This window comes from Rhinolophus ferrumequinum, chromosome 11, assembly GCF_004115265.2.
Source record: "Rhinolophus ferrumequinum isolate MPI-CBG mRhiFer1 chromosome 11, mRhiFer1_v1.p, whole genome shotgun sequence".
In the NCBI taxonomy this organism is placed as follows: Eukaryota; Metazoa; Chordata; class Mammalia; order Chiroptera; family Rhinolophidae; genus Rhinolophus; species Rhinolophus ferrumequinum.
Window position 1 is genome coordinate 6,563,250 of NC_046294.1, and position 25,998 is coordinate 6,589,247.

A 25,998-nucleotide genomic window follows, 5' to 3' on the forward strand; every position below is an offset into this window, starting at 1 on the left:
GACTTAAGAGTCACAACTACACACTCAATTCTGCAACTATTCAACTCTGCTGGTGTAGAGGGAAAGCAGCCTACTAAAGAATGGGCTTGGTTGTGTTCCAATAAAATTTTATTTTTAGATACTTAAATTTTGTATCATTTTCACCTGTCACAGAATATTCTTTTGGTTTTTTTTCAACTATTTAAAAAAATGTAAAAACCATCCTAGCTCATGGGCCTTACAAAAAAAAAGGTAGCGGGCCAGATTTGGCTGCAGGCTGTAATTTGCAGACCCCGGTTCTAGATAGGTAAACAGATAGTTTAATGACAGAGCTGCTGCTCACACATCGAGATAAGAGACAGGCAGGATCAGAAGTGTGAGTCCCTGTTTCCATGCTGGCAGGTGTGGTCAGGGAGCTAAGAAGTCATTATTTTTCTCATTCTTGGTCCAGTTACATACAAAAATGGCCCCTGGAGTTAAGACCAGGAGATAGGGCCAAGCCCCAGGGAGAGGAGATGGGGGTGGCTGGCAGTGCTGGAGCTTGAGTCCCCGGGAAGGGTCCACTCTCTCCTTCTCAGGGTGGGAGTTGGGACAGGTGTAGGTGCAGAATTTCCTCTGCCCGCTTTAGATACTCAGCTGCCTTCTTCTTCACACCCTCCCTGCGGGCAGGTGATGGATCACCTGTGGAGAGAGAATGGCTCAGCTGTACCTGGGTTTAGAACTCCTGGTCTATGTGAACGACACCAGGCCTCCCCCACCGTGCTGCCTTCCAGGGCCTCTTTCTGCTCTACAATCGGGGAGAGTCTGAGTCCCAGTAGCTGGGCAGAATGTGGGGGCGGGGGACTCTGCAAGTGAACAGTGGAGGCAGCAGATGGAAAGAGAAACTCTAAACCCTTACAGTTCACAGAGCATCAGCGTATCTTTCCCTTTCCCTGGGAATCAGATCTATTCTCTCCATTTTACAAACAAGAAAATGGAGGCCACAAGAAGTAGAGAAACTCCCCAAGGTTATACAGCTGATCAATGAGGAGCAATTCTGATCCTTAACGTGCTTGTTCTTCACTTTCCCTTCCTTTTGCTGCACTATCCGGGACCCAAGGCCTGGCCATCCTCCCTGGAGTCCTACTCACCCGGAACTCCCTGAAGCAGGATGTGAACACCATCCCGGTAGCCCTGCAGAGCTGCAGGGTAGGCGCCTGCTTTCTCGTCCCGTAGGGCCTGGGTGATGAGCTCTGTGGCTTGGCTCAGATAGGCAGGGGCAGACCCTCTTTCCTCGTCTTCTTCATCCTCCTGCCCTCCTGGCTCCCAGGGTTCCTGGTCCAGCCTCTCTGACTCTGCCTCCATTGCTGCCAGTTCACCTATGTGGGTAGGACTGGGGCCTGCACCTTCTGCAATCAGATATGGAGGACTCTAGCCAGACTGGCCCTCCTTTTCCCAGGGTTTGTGCCCATCTCCAGACCTCTTGCCCATCAGGGTACCAACCTGACAGGTGGAGGGGAGCAGTGCTTGTGCAATCTAGAAGTCACTGTGCATAGCAAACTAGCTTTGATCTTGATCTATTTGATTGGTGGAGTTTTGAAAAACAGCCCACCTTCCTAATTTTTTTATTTTTATTATTTTTTTTAGATTTTATTAGGGAAGGGGAACAGGACTTTGTTGGGGGAACAGTGTGTACTTCCAGGACTTTTTCCAAGTCAAGTTGTTGTCCTTTCAATCTTAGTTGTGGAGGGCGCAGCTCAGCTCCAGGTCTACTTGCTGTTGTTAGTTGCAGGGGGCGCAGCATCCCTTGTGGGAGTCGAACCCACAACCTTGTGGTTGAGAGCCCGCACTCCAACCAAATGAGCCATTCGGGAGCTCAGGTGCAGCTCAGCTCAGCTCAGCTCAAGGTGCTGTGTTCAATCTTAGTTGCAGGGGGCGGAGCCCACCATCCCTTGCGGGAGTCAAAGAATCGAACCGGCAACCTTGTGGTTGAGAGCCCATTGGCCCATGTGGGAATTGAACCAGCAGCCTTCAGCGTTAGGAGCACGGAGCTCCAACCACCTGAGCCACCGGGCCGGTCCCCTAATTCTTTCTTTAGGTACACATTAGTTGTGAGCTCGGGGTCACAAGTCCTACAGCCCTCCAACTACAGTTGATCTATCACAGAATTCCCTCCACAAAGTTTAACTGAAGGATGCTAGACCAACTACGCCAGGCCAAGGGTAGAAATACTACAAGCCTAGGAATCTTAGAATAATGGATTCAGAGAATCTTGGGGCTTTTATGAGGTCTTAATGATTTCAGCTGAGGCCCCACATGTGAAGACAGTGGTTGTGGACATCCTCACATTCCAGAGAAAAAGGCTCATTATATATCCCCCCAGGACTGGCAAGGAAGTGGTCCAACATCCCCTCTGAAGTTTACACAAAAGAAGGCTAGCGATCTGGTGAATCTGTGATGAAAAGGCCTCTGAAGGGATGGTGCAGGAGCATGAAGCACCGTGGCTCACCACTGGCCTAGAGAGGGCAAGGCGAGCATCATTCCAGTCCCACCCAAGTGACCCCATGAGGAGACCAGGGGCCTCCTGCAGGAAGGGAAGATGACATGTCACTTCGCAGCTGGACCTGCAGCTCTCTCTCTATTGCTAATGGAGCAGAAGGCAGAGTGTTCTTGGGACGCCCTAATATTAGAGTTCAGGAGTTCGGTGCCTGTGACGAAGAGAGAGATGGTGCTGGCTCCTTGCCTGAGAATTCTTGCTGGAAGTGCCCACAACAGTAGGGCAAGGAGATGAGGCAGCATCTGAGCAAGTGGCCCTTCCAGGCTTGGGGGGGGGGCAAGGATTTGAGAGTTTTCCCATGGGCTGAGGGATGTCTCATGGGAGCCACCTTTCAGAAATCTTCAGAGCCTTCTGCCCAAGCATCTGGCCCAGGCACCCCAGGGGGCTCGGATGGGGCAAGGCGGAGTGTTTGGACACTTGCCTCTCAAAGTCTGGGTACATCAGTTCCAGTGACACCATCCCTGCCTTTCCCCTCCAATCCCTCTTTCCCCTCCCTAGCCCTGGAGGGGCTCGCACAGGGAAGGTAGGGAGCAGAACTAGAAGAGCAAAAGAATGCTCCTCACGCTCTCGTCACCATGGCCAGGGGCCAGGCCACCAGTCAGGCCTGAGCCAGGTGGGCAGGGGAGGCTGAAAAGTGGATGGGAGACTGAGATCCTGATTTGGATTAGATTCGAGCGTGAGAGAACTCAAGTGGCTGAAATTGATCAGATAGCTAAGGGTCTGCCAGGAGGTCACCAAACGGCGAAGAAGGGAAGCCAACAAAACGGGCTTCAATAGACTATTGAGGAATCCAAAATGAAGTTGATTCATGATGATCCCGAAGTGAGATGAGCCACTTCATCAACCCAGCTGCGGGAACAGCATAAACTCGGAGAATTGCACAATGACAAGATCCAGTGTCTCAGAGCCTGGGACTGTCAGGTCCCCTGATCTTAGAGCCAGGAGCTCAGGACCTGGACCTCCATGGGTGCTCTTCTGTTTCTAGTGTCCCCGTGCCAGCAGCTGCTCCAGGGCCTTCCCCTGCTGCTCTCTGAGCCCAGGCCTCACCCCCGTGACCAAAAGGCCTCTCCTGCCTTCAGGATCTGCAGCCGGACCCTGAGCCGGCCAGGACACCCCCAGCTTGGGCTTCCAATGAGAGGAACTCAAACCCTCTCAGAGTAGGGTGAGCTCTGCTCATTCCAGAGCTTTCTCAGGGAGAAGAGCCCATCGTGGGAAGTGGCTAATTTCCTTCCTCCATGGCTGCTCACTGTACAGGGACGTGGGCCATAGGCTAAGGCACAGCGCCTGCTTCTCACTCTCATTGAGGTTGCTATTTGCCCACAGGGGGCTCCTGTCTCTGTTTTACAGGTCCACAGCATAGGTGGTGGCTCTGCCTGCCTCGGCGCCCCTAGGACCTCCTTCCCCAGCCCGCCATATGCTTGTCCCAGCTTGTTACCTTCCTTGGAGAAGGGGTCGAAGAGGGCAAGCTCAGCCTCGGTGAGGGGGCCTCGGGCAGGGGAACTGGACGCCTCCTCGGTGGTCCCACAGTTAAAGAGGAGATCCAGGGCCTCCTGGGCAGGGCTGGATGGTGGGGGGTCCGCTGAGGAATAGATCATTGGGGACATTGACGCCTGCCCTTTTTACTTCCCAGCTTTCACAATGGAGTTACCTTTCACTGAATACTTGTAGCAACATAGACAAGCCCATTCTTAGGGTTTGTGCCCATTTTACAGATTAAGAAACTATAGCCTAAATGACCTGTGCAGCTCCTGGCAGATTAGTAGTAGAGGCACTGGAACACACTCCAGGCTTTTCACTAAAATCACCGAGGAGGGCGTGTACCCCTTGCCCCACTCTGGATCCCCGAGCCCTGGCTCCCCGCCCCACCCCGATGTACCTGGCACCTCCAACTCTTCAAGGCCCCTCTTCTCTACAGGGAGTGGCTGGGGCAACCAGGACTCATCAGGTGGTGGCTGGGGCTCCTCAGGGGGTGGTGGGATCAGAGGGGGTGGAAGGATATGCAGGTCCCTGGACACCTCGGATAGTCGTGTCACCTCTCCACCCTGCAGGAAAGAAGGACCAGCCAGGGGGAGTCATCGGGTGCAGCCTGGTGGGCAGGAAGTTTCCCCAGGTGCTAGGGAGGAGAAGCAGATGTACATACCCGGAAGAACTCCTTGAGTTGAGGGCTGTTGTTGAGCGCGGGGATGTGCACGGTGAAGCGAAGCAAGTCCTCAGCCCCCTTTCGCCGCTCCTCAATCACCGAGGCTTCGAACCGGCCTGTGGCCCCCAGACAAGGGGCAGGGAGAGAAGAGGTGACCCACAGGGGCCTCTGGTCCCCAGGCCACTTTTCCTGGTTCTGCCTGGAGAGGATCTGAGCGGCCCCCTTCCCTATTCTCCCAGCAATCTTCCCTGACTCCGCCAGGTGTGGGGGGTGGGGGGGGTGGGGGGGGGTGCTTGCAAGGAGGGACTGATCTCCCTGATCAACCATTTACCAGATGGTTATTGAGCACCTACTATGTGGTAGGTTCAGAAGGTGAATGAGAGAGAAGCAAGGTCTCTGCCCTTATGGATATCACAACCTAGACAAGGGGAGGCAGGCAACCAATAAGAAAATAATTTCATATGGCTTTGATGTAATGGGGAGGAAAGGAAGGCTCAGAGGAGGGGAAGTGACTTGCCCACGGTCACACAGCCAGTCTCCTTTTTTTTTTTTTAAATAGTTTCACTGCTCTGCTCTAGGTATCATACAGAGTTATCTATCTCTGGGCTAGTTATCGTGCTGCCTTGGGGAGTAGCCTGCTGCACTCCCCACTGCCTGGCATAACCGGCCAGCAGCAACTCTTCACCTTGCTGTAAAAGGTGAAGTCTAGAGACCCAAGTACAGATCAGCCCTGTCCAACAGAAATATATATGAGCCACACGTGTAACTTACAATTTCCTAGTAGCCACATTTTTAAAAAGTAAAAAGAAACAAGTTAATTTTAATAATATAGTCTAACCCAATACATCCAAAATATTCTCATTCGAACACGTAATCAATACATACACCGTTGAGATAGTTTACAGCCTTTTTTCCGCAGGTGTCCCATATAGCATGCCAGAGTTCAGGCTCATCACACTTCTGGTGCGCCCCAGACATGTGGCTTACGGCTGCTGTTTTCAGACAGTGTGGGTCTACCGGAAACGGGCTTGTGGGTCGGAATTCTGGTTCTGCCACTTAAAGACCCAGCCCCTTCAACTCCCTGAGCCTCAGTTGTCTCATCTTGAAAATAGGGCTAACGAGGACAGGAAAGTTAAAGGACCTGACACACAATAAGGGCAAGGCTGCTCTGAGCCTTGGTTTCCCCATCTCCAAGGGCCCTTCCAGCTCTCAAAACGTCTTTGCAGGGAGTTTCAGGCCCCGTCTATCCAGCTGCCACCAGCAGAGGTCCCCTTTGCCCAACTCTTCCGCCATCTTTGGCCTAAATGCCTAGATCAACACTCACCAAAGACTTGGGCCCGGGGGAAAGCAGGGAACTCCTCAAGACGGCGGAAGAGGTTGCGGTGGGTGTAGGCCAGGTCACCATGCAGCTTGCGGAAGTCGCTGTACCGCTTCCAGACCACCACCTAAGAGGGAGGTGAGACTAGACTGGACCAGCATGAGTGGGGCTGTGTGAGGATTGGGCTGCAGCAACCCCTCCTCCCAGGGCCAGGGAAGAAGCAGGGCTGGTCTCCTAGCAGTTACCAGCTGTTTCTCTACTGTCTCCAGATCTGGAATTGGGGAATGGTCCCCCTTTCTCCCAGGAACCTCACCTCTTTGCCATCCTCTGGGTTCCTCTTTGAGATGAACTGCAAGAAAGGCAAGAACCAGGTGAGACCGGAGACCGACACCTGACACCTTATCACCCTAAAAAATCCCAGGGTGCCCCAGGAATCATCCCAGTTCCTCCCAAAGGGGCAGTGGCCACTGGTCTCAAGGTGTCCTGGCTTTAAGGCTTTGGCTGTGACTCGGAAACACTGTAAACTATCTCAACAATGTATGAACTGATTATGTGTTCAAGAGAATATTTTGGATATATTGGGTTAGACTGTATTATTAAAATTAACTTGTTTCTTGTTACTTTTTTAAAATGTGGCTACTGGATAGACAGGCCTGAAACTCCCTGCAAAGATGTTTCTTTACTTCTCTGTGGAATCTAAAAAACAAAATAAATGAACAAACAAAACAGAAACGAACTCATAGATATAGAAAACATATTTATGGTTGCCAGATGGGAGGGTGTTTGGGGGGATGGATGAAAAGCGGGTAGGTATTAAGATGTGCAAATTGCCAGTTATAAAAACAGTCATGGGAACCTAAAGTACAGAACAAGGAACATCAATAATATTGTAATAACCACGTGTGGTGTCAGACTTATTGGGGAGATCACTTCCTAAGTTATATAAATGTCTAATCACTATGTTATACACCTGAAACTAATATAATATTGTATGTCACTGTAATTGAAAAACATTTTAATTTAGGAAAAAAAAAAGATGTTTCGAGAGCTGGAAGGGCCTTTGGAGATGGCTTCATTTTACAGATGGGGAAACCAAGGCTCAGAGCAGCCTTGCCCTTATTGTGTGTCAGGTCCTTTAACTTTCCTGTCCTCATTAGCCCATTTCTTCATCTGTCAAATGGGAGGATTCCTAACAGCACATCTAGACCGCTCCATCCTCAGCTCAACTTTTATCTCAAAGAGCCAAGTCCCTGTAATTTCTTTTGAAACCAAAGAACCCCAAGTTCTCTAAAAATGGAAGTTCTGTCCCAGGACCCACTCCTTCCTAAAAGGAGGAAACCTCTGTGGACAAACACTGCCGAGCATAGAAGAAACCATCACCGGGGTTGTGGCCCCCGGAAGCGCAATCTGGGGTCTGAGGTGGAAAGGAAACTCCATTTTCACTGTTATATTCGTAATAATTAAAAAAGAACACCCTACAGCTTAGAGCACTTGAGAGTTTTCAAAACATCTCCTGATCATTATCCTAGATCCCAGAGAGGTGGTCACGCTCTTTTAAAAGATGAGGAAATGGAGGCTGGGAGAGGGGAAATGACCTGTGTAAGGTCACACACCACGTATGGGGGGCTGGTAGGGCTAAAACCCTGGCTTTTGCTTTTACCAACAGACTTGCCTAAACTATTTTTAAAAACCCCTGAGAAATACATACCTGACAAAGGAGTCATATCCAGAATATACAAGGAACTCCTACAACTCAACACTAAAAAGACAAGACTAACACCCAACTTTAAAAATGGGACAAAATACTTAACAGGCACCTCCCACAAAAGAAGAGTGGCCAATACGATTATGAAAATATACTCAACATCATTCATCATCAGAGAAATGCTAATTAATACTCCAGTGAGATACTATACACTCACCAAGAATGGCTAAAATTAAAGATGCTGATGACATCAAGTACTGGCAAGAATGGGAGTATAAAACAGAACAACCACTTTAGAAAACTGGCAGTTTCCAGGAAAGCTACACATATGCCTATCAAATGACTCACCAAGTCCTCCCCTAGGTATATACCATGGAGAAATGAGTACACATGTCCATAAAAAACACTTGTCCACAAATGTTCACACAGCTTTACTCCTAACAACGAAAATATTTTTAGAAACATCCCAAATGTCCAACAGGAGAATGAATAAAGAAATGATGGTATATTCATACATTGCACTGCTACGACTCAGCAAGAAAAAAGAGCAAACTACTTAGACTTGCAACAAGGATGAATTCCAAAAACATACTGAATGAAAAAGGCCAGACACAAAACAGTACTTGCTGTGCAACTCCATTCATATGAAGTTCAAGAACAAAACTAATCTATGGTAATAGAAGTTGGGACAGTGGTTACCTCTGTAGGAGGAGGACTAGTAACTGGAAAGGTACAAAGAAACCTTCTGGGGTGGTGGAAATGTCTATATCTTGATCTTAGTGGTGTTTACATATGTGAAAATTATTGAGCTGTACACTTAAGATTTGTGCATATTCATATAAATTATGTCTCAGTTTACAAAAATTAAAAGGTGAAACAACAAAAAATTGAGGAACACCAGTAAGTGAAAAAAGCAAGATGCAGAAATGCTACTATGTGTCATAATAAAATGGATACTTATATTTGCTTTTAAATTTAGAGTTTACCTGCAAGGAAAAATAAGGAACTAGCAGCAATAGTTTCTATGAAGATGATGAATGGAATGGGAAGGGAGGGAAAATTATTTATCTTAAAAAGTTATAAAAACATATCAAAATAATGCACGCTACTTATTTAAAAAGCCAACAGAGAGATTTATAGGAAAAGGTATCCCTTGCCACACCCACCCCACCCTCCAGTCCATCTTCCCAGGAACTATCTTTTTAATTGTATTTTTTAGGCATGGAGAAAACATTATAAAAGATTTGGGGAGCCCATCAAAAGAAGAATGAATAAAGAAGATGTACATATATACAATGAAATATTACCCAGCTGTAAAAAGATTGAAATCTTGCCATTTGCAACAACATGGATAGACCTAGAGGGTCTTATGCTAAGTGAAATAAGTCATACAGAGAAAGACAAATACCATATGATTTCATTTATATATAGAATCTAAAAAACAAAATAAATAAACAAAGAAAACAGAAACAAACTCATAGATACAGGGAACAAATTGATGATTGCCAGATGGGAGGAGGTTGGGGGCCTGGGTGAAAAAGGTGAGGGGATTAAAATGTACAAATTGCCAGTTATAAAAACAGTCACAGGAATGTAAAGTACAGCATAGAGAATAAGTCAGCAATATTGTCATAACTACATAGAATGTCAGATGGGTACTAGACTTAGAGGGGTGATCACTTAATAAGGTATTTAAATGTATAATCACTATGTTGTACACCTGAAACAAATATATTGTATTTCAACTGTAATTGAAAAATAAATTTTAAAAAAGATTTGGGGAAAGTTCATTAGGATCTGGACTTAAATCACTTTGGAAGTGTCTTTGTATTTTTGCTCCACTTTTAATGGTTACTAATGCACCAGTTTAGTAGTTGCCTAGTTCAAAATTCTAAAGGTACCAGAAAATTAACAGTGAAAAAGTCTTCCACGAATCAGTTCTATTCACTCTACAGATAGTCTATGATACTGTTTCTGGTTTTAATTCTTTTAATCCTTTCCTCCAGGTCTCTAAATGATGTGTTTATAACGTTGTTACTGCTTCATTTATCAACTTTAATCTTTATCAATTGACTTCCTGCTATGACTGTGAAGATGGAGACTTACTCCTTAAATTCTTTTGAACTGTATGATTTTTTAAAGTCATAGACAAGTATTTTTTGAGAAATTAAAAAATATGTATTTTTTTCTTTTCTTAAGGAGGGTGCAGCTCCCAGTGGCCCAAGAGGGGAGCGAACCGACAACGCTGGTGCCACCAGCACCACGCTCTAATCAACTGAGCCAACCTACCACCCCCCAAAAATGAACTCTTTAAAGGGCATTTATATAAATATCAAATGAACCAAAAAACAAAACTTACAAGAGATTGGAGAACTAATATTTGGGTTGAGCTAGAGTTTTCATGTTAAAGAAATTCACAGCCTAATGCCCAAACATCAGAAGTTGGGCGACAGCACCCCAACTCGCCGGTCCGAGAATTGCGGTTCAAGCCCTTTTAAGAAGACAGCGCCCTCGCAAGACCCCGCCCCCTGATGGCTAAAGGTGTAAACTAAGACTCGCGCCATAGCCTCCCCTTAAAGGGGAAACCCATTTCTGTCATCCAAAAAGGGAGGTTCCAGTTGCGCCTTCCCTTAAGGTAAAACAGTTTCCCTCTTGTTAAAAGGGTAAGGTCCCCGCTGGGCCCCACTTCACCTGCGCGGTCACTTTGTACTCGGTATAACCCTTGGGGTGGGTCCGGGGATCGGAGACTGTGTAGTGTCGCAAGAAGTCGTCCTTCACCTGGCGGGACATGGCAACACAGCTGGAGCAGAGCTGACCGCCAAGGTCCACCTCCTCCACGCCGCCCCCGCCCCTCAGGGCCAGCCGCCGCCAGCCGCCGCCTCGCCTGGGCCTGCGCCCTTCAGACTCGGGCCCAGGGAGCTGGTCACAAGTGACTGTGCAATTCTCGGCCCAGGAGCGCGGGTAAGGGATCGTCTAAAAAGTTCTCGGTCGTTGGTGAAGCGTAAACTAGGTGATTTGAAAGTAAGGATCAGGGAGGTTGGATCACTCATCTCTGTCGAGCGATCAAGTCCACCCATCTGAGCATAGACCCTCATCACAGATCTCCAAACGTCTTCTCGTCTGCTTTCCAATTTCTTTTTTTCATCCATTCACTCAATTTTTATTGTGTCCAATATGTGCCAGATTTAGCCAAATTATTTCCCTGCCTCCCTCCACAGAATTCGCTAATGCATGTTTTCTGGAAGGCCCGGGGAGGGAGGAGCAAAATAAAGCCTTGGAGAAGCACGATGGTGTCACGGGTTCTGAAGTTACACTTCTAACTAGCTGTATGACTTTCCCATAACTATTTGAACCTCAGTTTCTCATCTCTAGAATGGGGATATTTGTAATAGAATCTACTGCAGTGGGTATTTCTTTTTTTCTTTGTGGGTCTGACCCGCATTCACCCCACTTCTTCCTGTTCGTACCATTGCACCAGATCTTTGTTTGGAGGTAGTTCTCTAGTTTGTGTAGCCCTCCAGCCTCCTACCCAGATTCCAAAGGTGCCACCTCCTTTCCTTGCCCCAGGTCCCAGGTAGGAGTGGACTCTCTCTTCAGGCCTTGTATCTTCAGTGAGGGACAGTGCCTGACAAGGGGACCAACTTGTTTCTGGATGTGTAAAGCACTCCTGAAAGTGTTTGTTTGTTTGTTTGTTTTTTAAAGATTTTATTGGTGAAGGGGAACAGGACTTTATTGGGGCACAGTGTGTACTTCCAGGACTTTTTCCAAGTCAAGTTGTTGTCCTTTCAATCTTAGTTGTGGAGGGCACAGCTCAGTTCCAGGTCCAGTTGCCGTTGTTAGTTGCAGGGGGCGCAATCCACCATCCCTTGCAGGAGTCGAACTGGCAACCTTGTGGTTGAGAGCCCACTGGCCCATGTGGGAATCTAACTGGCAGCCTTTGGCATTAGGAGCACGGAGCTTCAACCGCCTGAGCCACCAGGCCGGCCCCAAAAGTGTTTTTATATGAGCAAGAGTGACCATTTTGTATGAGCAAGAGTAACTTCATCTTGGACAGAGTGCTGTGGAAATTCCCCATGAAGATAGACAAGTAAACAACCACCAGATGGACAGTGCAGCTGTGTGGACTGATAGAAAACAAGTCTGTGAGGACTGATAATGTGATGTCCTACGGCTCTACTGAAGTCCGTAAGAACCCAAGACTTTGACAGCTCAGAGAGCTGGTCTCAACCTAGAGGTGACCACGCTGCTCCTCTGCCCCAAAAACCTGCTTGCACTGTCAGACTCAGACCAAACCTCTGCTGGACCGACCTCTGGACCAGCCGCCCTGCACACTGGATTCTGATTGACTCTGGGACCAGTTCATTATCAAAATACTTTACCACTAATAACTTGTTATTGCTATAATGATGGCCATATTGCTATGATTATATTGTGATATTGATGTTAAGGAGACTATTCTCCCCACTGCATTTTCTGTGTGAATAAATGAGCATATTGAAAGGTACTAGACCTGTGTGTTTGCCTTAGTTCTCGCTCGAAGCCATGGCTACCGTGGAGGCCTCAGTCAGTGCCGGGTAGATCCTGAGGGTCTGCGAGTCTCAGGGGTCAGTCCCCTTGCAGGAAGAGACTGCAGCATGATCTGTGAGCCTAGCTCGTGACACTGGAATACAGTGTAGGCTGTGTGTTTGGCCGCCCAGCCTCTGCAGCACAGTTTTCCAAGCCTGGATGTCCCACCTCCATTGGAACGCTGTGAGTTCCCAACATCCTTTCAAGAAATATCCTTTCTGTTGAAGGTAGTTGTAATCTTGTATCTGGGGCAGGCCATCGAGGACCCTGACTGTACCATCACCAGGTTGTGAAGCTTAAATGTAGTAGTATGGGAAGCACGTAAGCATCATGGCCAGTCTTGTCAGTAGAACGCAGATGTATGGGTGCTGTATGGCCAGTCTCCAGAAAGAATCACAAAGCAAAAACCCCATCAGACTCTTGGGAGCTTGGAAATGAGGTAGTTCTTCTAAGAGGTGTTCTGGAGGAGGCTGGGATGTGGTGGCGTTCCCTCACACTACACACACCTGGGCTCCTCTAAAAACCCCTTTAGACATGGCTGCTGCTGTCCAAAGCTCTCTGGGCAGGGCAGTGGCTCCAAGTCTTCTCTGTCCATCATTACCTCCCCTACCTGCCCCAGCAGCTCCTGATTACCCCGTTTCCACCTTTTTTCTTCCTGTCCCCTCCAAGCCCTTTCCTGTGTAGATCAGTTTAGCCTCTGGCCTTCTCCACACCACTAACTCCACCAGTTCCATCACTAGAAGCAAACAGAAGAACCTTGTATTTATAGAAGTCATGGGAGAAGGGAAATTTGCAAATGCACAGATGCAGGAGGCCTGCTCCCCACATTCGAACTGGGTCTTTTGACCATGTGATGCAGACTTTCTGCCACAGCTCAAATTCCCCATTCATAGGCCTTTGTGATGAGTATAATAACCTTGTTATTTCCTTGTCTCTAACCATGCAATTCACGTTTTGTTTTTTTTTTTTTAAAGATTTTATTGGGGAAGGGGAACAGGACTTTATTGGGGAATAATGTGTACTTCCAGGACTTTTTTTCCAAGTCAAGTTGTTGTCCTTTCAATCTTAGTTGTGGAGGGCACAGCCCAGCTCCAGGTCCAGTTGCTGTTGCTAGTTGCAGGGGGTGCAGTCCACCATCCCTCGTGGGCAACCTAGTGGTTGAGACGTGCTCCAACCAACTGATCCATCCGGGAGCTCAGCGGCAGCTCAGCTCAAGGTGCTGTGTTCAACCTTAGTTGCAGGGGTCAGAGCCCACCATCCCTTGTGGGATTCGAGGAATTGAACTGGCAACCTTGTGGTTGAGAGCCCACTGGCCCATGTGGGAATCGAACCGGCAGCCTTCAGAGTTAGGAGCACAGAGCTCCAACCGCCTGAGCCACCGGGCCGGCCCCTGCAATTCACATTTTAAATCAAGGATGCTGCTTCCTAAGGGCCCCCAGGAGGACTTGAACACTGGGGTGACTCACTCGGGACAGGATGGCTGAGTTCACGTTATTTGGATCTGCTTGAGCTCCTGCTGGTTCATATAATGATAATTACAGCTAACATTAAACAGTGCTTAAGGCACATAAGACACCCACCCATTTGGTCCTTGCCCCAACCCTAGGACGCAGGTGCCATTATCTTTCTGCAGATGGGGAAACTGAGCCACAGATTGGGCAACTTGCTCGGCATCACCCAATGCGTGGCAGAACTGGGGTTTAGTTCTGGAGCCTGGGTGTGTTCACTCGGCATAGGGTTTAGGAGCGTGGGGATCACAGTGTCCGTCTTACAGAGGACAGGGCAGGCGGTTCTAATTTTCCACACTGAAGGACAGTTAACGTTCTAAGGTTGTCCACCCAACACCTGTTTCCCTTCTTTCACCCTAACAGCCCAGATTTTGCACAGGTCTCTACCCCGCCAAGAAGAGCTCCTAGTGCCAGTTTAGGAGTAAATCTGGTTGTCTCTTCCTCGCCTTTCCCTTCATTAGGCCCCCTCTCCCTGGTGTTTGAATTTTGAGCAGAGACAAAAAGTGAAAGCGGTTAGTAGGGCATAATGGCTAAGTGTGCTGGGTCCAAATCCCAGCTCCCCGACTTCCTAGCTGGGTGGCTTTGAGCAAGTCACATTACCTCCTGGAGGCTCAGTTCCCATGTGAATGGGATACTAAGATCTGTGCTGTTTAGGGTCTTTCTTAAATGTGACTGAGCAGCGAGTGCTTTGAACAGAACCCTGCAGAGTAAGTTGGGACAACAGCAGGTGGCCCTGTGAAAATACCTACCCTGCCACCTGGGATGGCCATGGTTCCCATCCTTTTCCAGCCTGGCCCCTGCTCTAGAGTGCCCTATAGCATTCAGGGAAGGCCCCTTCCCAGCGCTGCTCTCAGCTAGTCCCAGCTTGATGCCCACATCTCCTACCTGAGTCCTCACCCCTCCCCATTTCCCAAGAGCCCTTGCTCTTCATTCCTCTGCTTGAACCAATGCTGCCTTGTACAGCTATGCAGGTTGTCCACTGCAGGTGGGTTCCTGGCTATGACATGAAGTTGGAAGCTGAAATTCAGCCCATGTTCCATTCAAGAAATTGAGAGCCCTGCTATGGGGGTGTTTCCTTTTTCTAATCTATGTCTCTGAGGGTAGCAATAGCTCTGGTAAACTTTCTTGACCCTTCCTCTATCCAGAAAACTTCTACTCATCCTTTACTCCCAGTTTTAATGTCACCTCCTCTGAGAAGCCTGCCTAGGCTCTTCCAAGTGGAATGACGTGCACATCCCTTTGACATAGCAGCAGTAAGCCTCTGACTGAAATTCTATCCCTTTGTGTCCCCCACTGGACTGTGGGCTCTAGGTGGTCTCTCAAGCTATTCAATCAAGAAATGACTCAGTTGGGAATCAGGACAAGGAAGTTTATTCTCACAGCGGAGCAAAGGTCGACGCCCACAGCCTGGATAGCAGCAGAGGCAGCCCCCTGCCAGCCCCTGCCCTCGCCTCTTGGTATGGCAGCTGTAGGTAGGCTGGGTCAGGAGCCAGGGTGACAGCCAGGGTGGCAGCCCTCCCGCCGTGGGAGCGAGCTGGCCACGGAGCAGGAGTGGGTGGCAGCAGCAGCAGGTTACTGAGGGGGATGGGGAGTGTTAGTCGGGCGGGCTGATTCTCTTCCCCCCACGGATGGAGCTTGGTGAGGGCCTGGGGCAGGGGCAGGGGGGGTACTGTGAAGCAAGGGCATCTGGAGACACTCAGTCGGCCGTGAAGATGCGGCTGGAAATGTCGTCCAGGAGCCAGTCAATGCCAGGCAGCAGGTTCTCCCCGGTGACAGCGCTGCAGCCCTGGATGCACCAGTGGTGACTGCGGATGGAGTCCAGCTCCAGGGCCTGAAAGGGGGGGCGGTGCTGGTGGGGTCCAGTGACCCTGCCTGACCGAAGCTCCTTCCCTTGCCTGGCCCAGGGGAAATCCACACCTCCTCAAGGCCCTGCTCTGAGAAGCCGCCCTTGGCCCTTGGTGAAGATCTGTCAGCTCCCCCGAGGCACCCGAGCTCTCTGTACATCACCATGCCAGCACTACTCCTTAGGAACAGAATCACAACGCAGGCTCCCAAGCATCTGCTAGGATGTAGGAATTGTGCTATGGGCCCTACAAATGTCCTCTCATCCATTCCTCCCAAGGCCACATGAGCCAGGGACTGTGCCGGCCATTTTACCAAGGAGGAAACCAAAGCTCAGAGAGGTCAAGAAACCTGCCTAAGGTCACACAGCTAGTAAGTGGCAGAACCAAGATTCTAACTCCACTCTTTCTCATTCTGGTGCTGAAGCTCTAGAGTCATGCTTAAGATGCAGACTCTGGGGTCAGGCAGGCCTGTGTTTAAATCCTGACTTGTCTACTTACTGGCTGTGTAACCCTTGGCGAGTTACCTAACCTCACTAAGCCTGCTTCACCATCTATAGAAAGATAATAATAGTTCCTACCTCATGAGGTTGTGAGAATTGAATGAGTGAATCCATGCGAACAGCCTAGCACACAGGAAGCATGCAGTACGTGGCCCTTATCCTGTGGGTGATCTATTTGCAGCTCTGCCTTCCTCCAGGCTGTGAGGCTCCACTATGCCCGAGGAATCCCAGTGCCCTGAATAGGTCCTGCCACACAGCAGGGGCTAATAAATGCTTTTAAAATCAGTTAACAAAGAAATGTGTGCCTTTTCCTCCGTGAGCCTGAGCGAGGCCTGAACTCACCTCCCGGATGGCGTTAGAGGACAGTGCTCCAGGCAGGTCCTGCTTGTTGGCAAAGATGAGGAGGGTGGCTCCAGCCAGGCGCTGGGGGAGACAAATACAGGGGGATGGGGTCTCAGAGGGCAGCCTGGTTCATCTAACGCCCACAGCATCTGGAGTCGGAGACCAGCCTGGAAGGTCAGGGCAAGGCTCCCTGGTGGTGAGAGAGGCCCAAGTGGGGGACAGGCAGTGTGGACGCTGCCTGAAGCCAGGCACACATGGGGTAGAGGGAGTCCTGGACTGGGCCCGGGGCCCTGGTTCTAGTCCAACCGCCACCTATGGGGCACCCTTTTCGTCTATTATTCAGATTCCTCCACCTTAAAAGGGGAGAGGGTGATGGACAAGAAGATCCCGTCACCCGCTGTGGTTCTAGACTGCTCCATCTGATATCTGATGTGCATAAACAGGGCAACTGTCCCCGAGGCCCTGGGGTCTGCTGGAAGTGGCCTTTCCCTTTTCCAAGTTCATGTAGCCCTTGAACTGTTCCACTGCCCTGACAGGACTCTCATTCCAGTTATTTTCATGTACAGTGGTACCTCGGTTTTCGAACGTACTCCTTTTCGGAAAACCGTTCAGGTTCTGAAATGTCCGAAAACAGCCGACAGCTAGGCCTCAGGATCTTGCACTCAGCAGAAGCCACGTGACATGTTCGACTTCCGAGGCGTGTTTGAAAACATTTGCTTCCGGTTTTACGGCGTTCGTAAACCAAAACGTTCGTCACTGGAGACATTCGAAAACCGAGGTACTACTGTATGTGTTGGTCCTGGGAGTCGCTCCATGTGGGTGGGTGGACCTAGCTCTTATAGAGGGCCTCGACGTGCCAGGCCTGGGCTTTTGACAGCCATGATCTCACGGGTGCTGCTCGACGCCCCTGGGAGGTAGCTGTTATACCAGGGGACCATGTCCCTGTGTGCCCAGGACAGCCCTGTTGATGCCTGTTGTCCCTGCGTAATTATTAACAAGCCCCGCTCTCACTTTCAAAAGTGCCCTTGTTTTCACCTAAATGCAGTATAGGGAACCTAGATCAAATCCTGGAACAGAAAAAGGACATCAGTGTAAAAACTGGAGAAATCCAAATGTAATCTGTCGTTTTTTAAGAGTAACTTTTCAATGTTAATTTCTTAGTTTTGACAAATATACGGTGATTATGTGAGAGGTTAACCCTGGGGAAGCTGGGTGAAGGATATACGGGGTCTCTCTTCATTATCTGCAACTTTTCTATAAATCTAAAACTTTATTTAAAGAAAAGTGTTTGGGCCAGATAAGAAATATCACCCTACAATGCCCATCTTAGAGATGAGAAGTGGAGGTTCAGAGAGGTTAAGTGCCTTGCCTGCGGTCACACAGTTTAGAATCTGACTCCTGAGCTAGGTTCCGCTGCCTCCAAAGCCTCACACGCTGGCCTGCAGTCCTCCTCCCTAAAGCCTGATTCAAGGTGTGGAAACTTAAGCTCAGGGTGGTGAAGCAGTGACCTCACAGGGACGTGAACACAGATCTCAGTCCACAGCGTGTCCTGCCTGTGGCACCACGGGCCTCCCAGGACTAGGTATACAGGTTGTCTCTCTGCCTCCCCAAGGGTGCTGGGCATGTGGTGAGGGCTCAGGGAAGGAAGAGACCCTGCCATAGGTGTCTCTCTGGGGTCATGGAGCCCTCAGGGAATCTGCTGAGGAAGGTGTCCACACATCCACGTATGTGCACAAAGTGTCGGGGCCTGAATACAGGTGGGAGCCCGGCTCCCCCCACAGCCCCCCTCAGCCAGGCCCCCTGCCCACCTCTTCCACCAACAGGTTCTGGAGCTCCCGCTGGCAGTCCTGCATGCGCTGGCGGTCGGCGCTGTCCACCACCCAGATGAGGCCATCGGTGCTCTCAAAGTAGTTCCGCCAGTAGGACCGCAGGGACTTCTGGCCGCCCACATCCCAGATGTTCAGCTTGAATCTGGGCAGGGAGGGGTGGCTGGAAGGTCAGCCTGGCCCCTCGCCCACCCTCCCCACCCTGCTCTGGGCTGCCCGCCCGCAGGGACCCTGCTCACCCCCGGTGTTCCAGGGTCTTGATGTTGAAGCCCAGCGTTGGGGAGATGGTGTCAATGTCTTCTCCATTGAACTTCTTGAGGATGGTTGTTTTGCCAGCGTTGTCCAGGCCGCTGGGGCGCGCCAGGTTAAGGAGAAACCCCCATGCTCTGCAGGGTGGTGAATCATCACAGTGCCCCTCTCTTAGGGGATAAATAATTTCCTACCACCTATCAAAATCAGTGGAGCACATGCCTGACCCATAATCGGCCCAGGATAAATGTGAAAGTATCAAGAAACATATCTTATCATCTCCTGCTGACCAAAGACTCCTGAATTCACTCCGCAATATTTATTGAATACCTTCTCAATGCCAGGCCCTCTTCTGGTGCTGGGGGACCCCGGAGTCAAAGTCTTACCTGTGTGCAGCTTACATTCTAGTGCAGAGACAGTCGACAGGGTACAAACCAAGGAGAAACAAGGTACTATCAGGTCCTGGTGCGTGTTAGAAATACAAGGAGGAGGCTTTCAGAGAGGGCCATCACATCGGAGAAGCTTCCTTCAGCTTGGGTGCCAGGAAAGACCTCTCTGAGGGTTTTGAGCTGAGGTCCAATCTACAAGGCGCCAGCTTTTTGAAGCATTGGGGGAAGAGTGTTCTAGACAGAGGGAACAGCAAGAGCAAGTGTCTGGAGGCAGCGGGTGACCTTGTTTCAGGACTCTTCCAAACCCTGCTGCTGAGTGAGTGTACAAACAAGTGCGTGAGCTCACCAGCCAGAGAGAACCACCCTCCTCTTTCCTTCTAGCACTTAAGGGGTCTGCAGCTGGGAGGGGGGCCCAGGCCTTAGACTCAGTAACCTTTTCCTCACCTGACATGGGTGATTCAAACTAGTGACGTGGGGGTGACAGAGCACCTCTCCTGAGACTCAGACTTAGCCCCTGCTCATTGGCTGCTGACTATTCCCTGACCCCTAACTCCACCATTCACATTTCCTTCCCCACTGGATCATTCCCCTCAACTGATACCCTCTGGCGTCTCTCCCCCCTTAGAAGCAGCAAACATCATCCTCTCTATCCCTCCCCCCCTTACTTATTCCTTTATTTCCCCCCTTTACAGCAAATCCATACTCCTGTGTCCACACTCATCCTCTCCAATTTCTGTCCTCCTGCTCTTTCTTGAACCCATGAGGCTTTTGCTCGCCCTGCTTCCCCACAACTGCTCTTGCCAATGTCGGTCCCTAAGGACCCCCATGTTGCCCTCCAAGGGCTGGGCAGTCCTCAGTCCTCATCCTTCTGCTCCACCAGCAGCACCTGACCGAGTAGCCTGTGCCTTCCTCCACTCCAGGACACATCTGGCCACTCCTCATCTCCCTGACCTCCTGAACTAGGAACACCTCGGTTCCCTCGTCTGTCCACGCTTTTGATGATCTCATCTAGGATCACAGCTTCAAATACCATCTTTATGCTGATGACTCCCAAATGTATATGTCTCACCCAGCTGCCAAAAGTGAACTCCCATCTTCCCTTTGAACTTGCTCCCTGCCCGCTTCTCTATCCAAGCAAATGGCTCCTCATTCTTCTAATTGCTCAGGCCAGAAACCTAGCAGTCATATTTGACTTCTCTCTCTCTCTCTCTCTCTCTCTCTCTCTCTCTCTCTCTCCCCAGCAATTCCTGCTGGCCTACTGTCAAAATGCCCCCAACTTCCATCACCTTGAGCCACCATCTATCTCACCTGGTTTGAGCCACCATCCTATCTCATCCGCGATACTGCAGTGGCCTAACTATTCTCAGAGCACATCTCCCCTCCACACTTCTCATTTAAAGGAAAAGCCAAGAAGCGAAAGGTCCTACAGTGAGGCCCTTCCATCACCCTTCTGTCCTAACCTAGTACTCTCCTCCTGCCACACTGCCCTCCTTAACATTCCTTTGAAGACCCTCTTGAGTTCATCCTTCCAGGCATTTGCATTTGCTGTTCCCTTTGCTTAAACAATTTCCCCCAGATATCTACATGATTCGGTCCCTCACCTCCGATTCACTCTTAACGTGGCCTCTTTAACCCCCTTATTTAAATGCATCCTCCTCCATACATACGATATATTTTACTTATTTGCTTTGTTAACATCTTTCTCCTTCCAGCATTATATAATGTCCATGAAGGAAGGGGTTGTTTTTGTTTTGCTGTTTTACCCCAGCCCCTAGGACAGTGCCTAGCACAGAGTAGGTGCTCAAAAAATATTTATTGGATGAGTGAATTCTCTGAGCCTTTCAAAGAACTCTTTAAACAGACATGATGTGAATATTATTGGAGTTATTTGTGCACGTGTCTTCTCTCCCTGCTAGGGGAGCTGGGGGTGAGGGCAGCCCAGCTCTTGGATGGCAGAGTCCACGCGGGGCCTGGCACAAAGTAATACAGACGCCTGCTAATGGGACTCGGAAGGTCGGCGGGGCCCTCGGGCCTACAACCCGTCAGCCAAAAACCACGGGGTCGTGCAGCAGCAAACAAACACGACTACTGGACCCACTGGCGAACGAACCCACCGAGGCCACACACGCCTCTCCCGGGAGCTGAGGACGGTGCCCTCACGCCCCCGGGATTCCGACCTTGAGGGCGGGGCCCGGGCCTGAGGCCGGCCCCCACGGGCAGGGGGAGGAGGTTAGAGCCCAGGAGAACCGAGGCCCCAAGCCTGGGCCAGACCAAAGGGTGGTGTGGCGTCAGAGTCACCTCCAGGACCCACTTCCCCTCTACACCGGGGCACCTGGTGCGGCCGCTGCGCCATGAGGCTCACACCTTTGCCTTGAAAACGGATTTCCCCCGCCCCGAGTCGATGGTACGGCCTCCTCCCGGGCCCCCGCCGCAAGTGATTGGTAGTCCCCACGTGCGTGACGCACAATGGGCAGTTGGGACGGGCCGGCCGGCCGCTCACCCTGCGCCCGGTAGGGGGCGCCTGGTGCCGCCTGCCCGGCGGGGCCCCGCTACCCTGGCCGCTTCTGCGTCCGGGAGGATACAGCATGAGTAGTCGCAGCTCCCGCTCTTTCTGCTTCATCTTCTTCAGGATGGTCAGAAGGCCCATGGTCCCCGTAACCCCCTCCTGGCCGCCGTTGCTTCCTAGTCCCGGGACCCCTCGCCCTGCTCCTATTGGCTATCACGCCCACTGACAACACAGCCTATTGGCGGGCCCCTCGCTTGGTCCCGCCCTCATTCCCACGTGACCGCGAAGTCACCCATTGGTGCCTCTGCGAAGGTCCCTCTAGCGGTGATGGGGACTTCTGCGCTAACTCTTCACCAACCTGCAGTTAACCCTTCGCATACCGAGGGCTTGAAGGACGAGAGCACCGCCATTCCTTCCTCTCCAGGACCCCAGGCTCAAATGGGAACGGAAACCTGAAGTTCCTGGATTGTGTTTTGGCTGCATAGGAAGTAAGAAGAGGCAGGAGTCAGAACCAATGGAGAGCCCCAAGATTGTTGATGAGTTTATCCTTTGGCCAGTGTAAGGCTCTGTGGAGACAGAGTCCCAGAGAGCAGTTTCCAGGCTCTTGGTCTCACGTGGAAAGGTGCTGGCTTGGTTATTAGATGGCCATCAGCTATAATCAGATGGGCATTAGCTGTTACCGATTAGCCATCAGCCACTAATATAACTGTCCTCGCTCCGCAAAGGGGTTGGTTGGCAGAGAAGTGACTTCGGATTGTGGTTGGCAAGTGCGGTTAGCAAGCAGATGGATTGCGGATCGTGTGAATCCTACTTCCAGTGTCTCGCCTGGCTGCCAGAGAGAGGGGTGCAGGAAGACCCCGCATTGGGGTACTGGTGGATGTTTGCTTTTGTGTCTCAACCAGCCGCCATTGAGAATATAGTGGTATGACTCCCCTATCTATGGCTCCGTTGGTGCTCCTTTTCGGCCTCACCATATCCTGCGTTTTTGTGTGGGGCACGGGACCAGCAGCTCTGCTCCCTGAAAACATGGTCCAGATCCTCCTCATCTTGGTTGGACCTAGGGTGTCATCCTGAACCTGCCAGTTACAAGGCCTCCCCCTTTCCCTGGCACCTGGAGTCATAGAGGGAGGGCGGGGGTTCTCCATCAAGGGAGAAAATGCCATGAAGGGCGTTTTCAAAATGTGACAGGGCATCATTGGGTTGTCCCAATTACCAGGGAGGTCCCTGTCACTTAGAGGGCGGGGTACAGACCTGCACAAAGAATTATCCCACCCAATGTGCCCATCATTTGTCTATTTCTTTTGCAGATGAGAAAGTTAAGGCTCACATGGTGCTTAGCACCCTGACTGGCATATAGTAGATATTCAAATATTTGTTGTTGAATGAATGACTTTATCCAAGAGTTTGGTTCTTTACCTTAGTGCTTGAGTCCAGAAAATAATGAGGAAACTGAGGCCAGGGACTAGGCAGAGTGTAAACTCAAAAAGGTGAGCCTTATTGTCTTATTTTGAGCCCTTTCCCCCAGCCTACCACAGGGTAAATGTGAGTGGGCAACACAGAAGGTTCTAATGCTTGGGGCAGTCAGGCACCAGCTGAAGATAATGGCTAGCTTCTGTGTGACTGTTTATAAAGTACTCCACATTTTCTACTTCATCCTCCTGACAACCCTGAGAGGTCTGTTTCCTTTTTGGAGATGTGATAGTGGAGTCCAGAGAATGAAGGAGCTGCGACAGCAATTTAAACTCAGATCTGAACTGGAAAGTGCACTGTTTTCCTGGTTCCTAAGAAATCTAAGTGCCTTCAGTGGGGATCAGTTACTTAAGCTGGGGTACATGTGTGTGTGTGTGTGTGGGGGGGTTTCATGAAACCTTTGAGAAAGGAGAGGTGGAGCTATAATGTGCCTGCGTGGAAAGATGTCCATGCCAAATTAAGTGAACTTTAGTACCATTATAATTTTTAAAATGACAATAACTCACTAAACAATGTTTTTCAAACTGTGGTATGCAGCCCCTTCAGGAGATTGTGAAATTAGTGTCACAAATACATTGAATCATATGTAATCGCCCATGTTGACTACTAAGATATCAGTCAGTTTCATGTGTTCAACCTAGAAGCACTAGCAAAAATTAAATAGAATGAACAGAACAGAAAGCATTGCTGCCTTTGCCCATTAAGTAAAAGTTTATAGTGTTTGTTAAAATGTGTTTCAGATATTTATATGGATGTATGTACTTCTCAACTAAGAGTCAGTCACAAAAATTTGAAAATCACTGCAATTCAACTGATACTTCTGGAACAGGTTTGAGGGGGACTTCAAATTATTACCTGAAGCACTTCTGGATTGTTTTACGTTACTAACTGCCATGAGCATTGAAATCCTTGTTTTAATGTCAGGCTTCCGGCCCTGCCCAGTTCCAAGCAGTTATTGCGGCTTCCCCGGGTCCACATAGTAGATAACGATGAATATCAACTGAAAAATCAACCTGGAAGCTCTGTAAAATAGTCGGAGACCAGGAAGCAGTTGTTTTGAATAATAATTGCATGTAGCTAGAAATGGGGTGGGGGGGAAGAGGGGCTTTTAAAGACAAGTGTACGTAGGAGCCTACTGGCAGGCAGTGTTTTCATTTGCCTTCTGGAAAGAAGGAAAGGGTGCTCTTAAGGAAATAAAATCTCTAGGGAATATGTTTGGAAGAAAACTGGGAAAGAAGATCTCTAGAGCTGTAGTTATATATAGCTATGAATATATATATTCACGAGAAAGAATCGTGAAATTAAAATACCCAAATCCTGAGAGCTGTGAAACCCGCTTTTGAAGGGAGAGTTTCTTAGGGCTAAGTAAGTGGATTGTAACTTGAGGATGGAGTTCTAGATGCCTTTTATTTATTTTATTTTTTATTATTAGTTTTTAAATTTTTAAAATTTATTTTAAGTGTGCTTTTCCAGGACCCATCAGCTCCAAGACAAGTAGTTGTTTCAATCTAGTTGTGGAGGGCGCAGCTCACAGTGGCCCATGTGGGAATTGAACCCATTACCTTGTTGTTAAGAGCACCTCGCTTTAACCAACTGAGCTACCCGGCTGCCCCCGGGATGCTTTTTAAAGAGGTGTGTTACCCAATGTGTGGGGAAGAAAATTTGGCATTATAGTTTTAATTTTAAGAGATATAGCCTCTTTGATCCATCCATACACTTCCTGTATCACCTTTTTAATCATAAAAGAAAAATAACAAAACTCTTTTTATCCTGGAACAACAACAACAAAGAAAGCCAGGGGAAAAGAGTGTGCCCCCTAATCCCTGGAATGGCAACTGCCTATGGACCCCAGTTCTGCCCTGGCTTGCTCTAGTGCTCCCACGCCATCTCCTTGTCTGCCTTAAGAATCCAAGGGTGGCCCTGTCCCCACTTGGTGCATACAATGAGCAAGCCACAGCTGAATGCTTCAAAGAACAAGTCAGAGTGTTCAAGCATCTTCCTTATAGGTTTCAACCCAGCTGCCTGGAGTGGGAGGCAGATGAGGTGTCCTTTCCAACTTCCAGATAACGAAATGAGCTCTTCCTCACACCCCTGTCATCCATCCAAGGGCACGTGACATCTCCAGTCTTTTTCAGAACCTGAGGAGCGGGGGAAGGACTTGGAAATCTGAGCTCTTCCAATAACACGTCCATGTTCACCTCCCCTGTGCCTGTGGCATCCTCCACAGGCTGCTCGATGCTTCCTGTCGCTACAGGGCAAGATGGGGGAGTGAGGAGGGAGTAGTTGCTGAGCCTTCACTCAGCCACCTGAGAGCCAGGTACCCTCTTATCTCCACTTGACAGATGAGCCAGGAGCTCCACTCACCGAGATGGCTAAAGCAGCCTCTCGCCGTTCCTCTTCCCCAAGGCAGAGGGACCTTTCTAACCGGTGCACCAATCTTGTCCCTCCTCCGCTTAAAGCCCTTGGCTGTGTGCTGTCCCCTGGCTGCTCCCTGTATCTTTCAGAGTCGGAGCCCGAGTTCTCCAGTGGCCAATGAGGACCTGCATGAATTGCCTTCGCAACTCTCTACTGGGAGTGCCTGCTTCTCTCCTCATCCCTTTATCAATTCTCCAATCCACCAGCGCATTCCTGCTGCCCCTAATCCATACCTCCCTGCTACCTCCCTCTCTTCAATGCTTTGCTCAAATGTCCAATATCTCAAAAAAAATTTATTGTTTCAATATCTCAGTGAGGCCCAGTCCTGACCACCCTATTTAAAGTTGAAACCACTCATCCCCCATCCACATTCCCCAAATCCTTTATTTTGGTTTATATTCATTCCCCCATGACACTTAAGGCCTCTACTAGCCTGTGTAATTCCCTTAATTGGTTACATTTATTCTCCCCATCCCTCCATCCCTACTAGAATGATAGCTCCACAAGGGTTGGGATTTGCACTCCCCCCCCCCTTAGTTTTATTGAAAAATAATTGATGTACAGCACTATACAAGGTCTGACAATTAACTTCACAAACTTGCCACCGCGCGCTTACATTGGTAGCGCTGTACACACAGCTCAGTAAGGTTTCATAACCTTGGTGTGTCAGTGTCTCACAGCTGTGTTCGTGTCGATTTGTGGCGG

The 25,998-nt window shown here is 49.5% G+C and overlaps 2 protein-coding genes across 5 annotated transcripts; both read right to left on the reverse strand.

The window, feature by feature from the left end:
* Positions 1–90: 90 nt before the first annotated feature.
* Positions 91–10,585, reverse strand: SNX15 (sorting nexin 15). Of its 2 annotated transcripts, XM_033119951.1 has the most exons (8): positions 10,370–10,585; positions 6,287–6,322; positions 5,980–6,100; positions 4,656–4,771; positions 4,392–4,557; positions 3,951–4,094; positions 1,110–1,367; positions 91–660 (listed from the first exon to the last, which is right to left on the reverse strand). In XM_033119951.1, the coding sequence occupies exons 1-8, from the start codon at positions 10,466–10,468 to the stop codon at positions 554–556; spliced, it is 1,047 nt and encodes a 348-aa protein (XP_032975842.1). In that variant the 5' UTR covers positions 10,469–10,585; the 3' UTR covers positions 91–553. The 2 variants fall into 2 exon arrangements, with proteins under 2 accessions (XP_032975842.1, XP_032975843.1); XM_033119952.1 differs by lacking the exon at positions 3,951–4,094.
* Positions 10,586–15,106: 4,521 nt separating this feature from the next.
* ARL2 (ADP ribosylation factor like GTPase 2) lies at positions 15,107–21,638 on the reverse strand. Of its 3 annotated transcripts, none has more exons than XR_004424334.1 (6): positions 21,485–21,638; positions 18,504–18,614; positions 18,247–18,409; positions 16,439–16,519; positions 16,175–16,342; positions 15,457–15,583 (listed from the first exon to the last, which is right to left on the reverse strand). XR_004424334.1 is itself a non-coding variant. In XM_033119953.1 (5 exons), exons 1-5 carry the CDS (start codon positions 21,547–21,549, stop codon positions 15,449–15,451), a joined length of 555 nt encoding a protein of 184 aa, XP_032975844.1. In that variant the 5' UTR covers positions 21,550–21,638; the 3' UTR covers positions 15,107–15,448. The 3 variants fall into 3 exon arrangements, 1 of the variants encoding a protein (XP_032975844.1); XR_004424333.1 differs by having other exon boundaries at positions 16,175–16,359; XM_033119953.1 differs by lacking the exon at positions 16,175–16,342 and having other exon boundaries at positions 15,107–15,583.
* Between the last annotated feature and the right edge of the window lie 4,360 nt (positions 21,639–25,998).

Excerpts from the sequence above, each read along its gene's own strand:
- SNX15 (XM_033119951.1), bottom strand. The coding sequence starts at position 10,468 with ATGTCCCGCCAGGTGAAGGACGACTTCTTGCGACACTACACAGTCTCC. Across the intron at positions 4,772-5,979 it reads CCCCCGGGCCCAAGTCTTTG|GCCGGTTCGAAGCCTCGGTG; the intron begins GTGAGTGTTGAT and ends TGGGGGCCACAG. Across the intron at positions 4,095-4,391 it reads TGAAGAGTTGGAGGTGCCAG|CGGACCCCCCACCATCCAGC; the intron begins GTACATCGGGGT and ends TCTATTCCTCAG.
- ARL2 (XM_033119953.1), bottom strand. The coding sequence starts at position 21,549 with ATGGGCCTTCTGACCATCCTGAAGAAGATGAAGCAGAAAGAGCGGGAG. Across the intron at positions 18,615-21,484 it reads GAGCTGCGACTACTCATGCT|CGGCCTGGACAACGCTGGCA; the intron begins GTATCCTCCCGG and ends GGCGCGCCCCAG. Across the intron at positions 15,584-16,438 it reads CCTCTAACGCCATCCGGGAG|GCCCTGGAGCTGGACTCCAT; the intron begins GTGAGTTCAGGC and ends CCCCCCTTTCAG.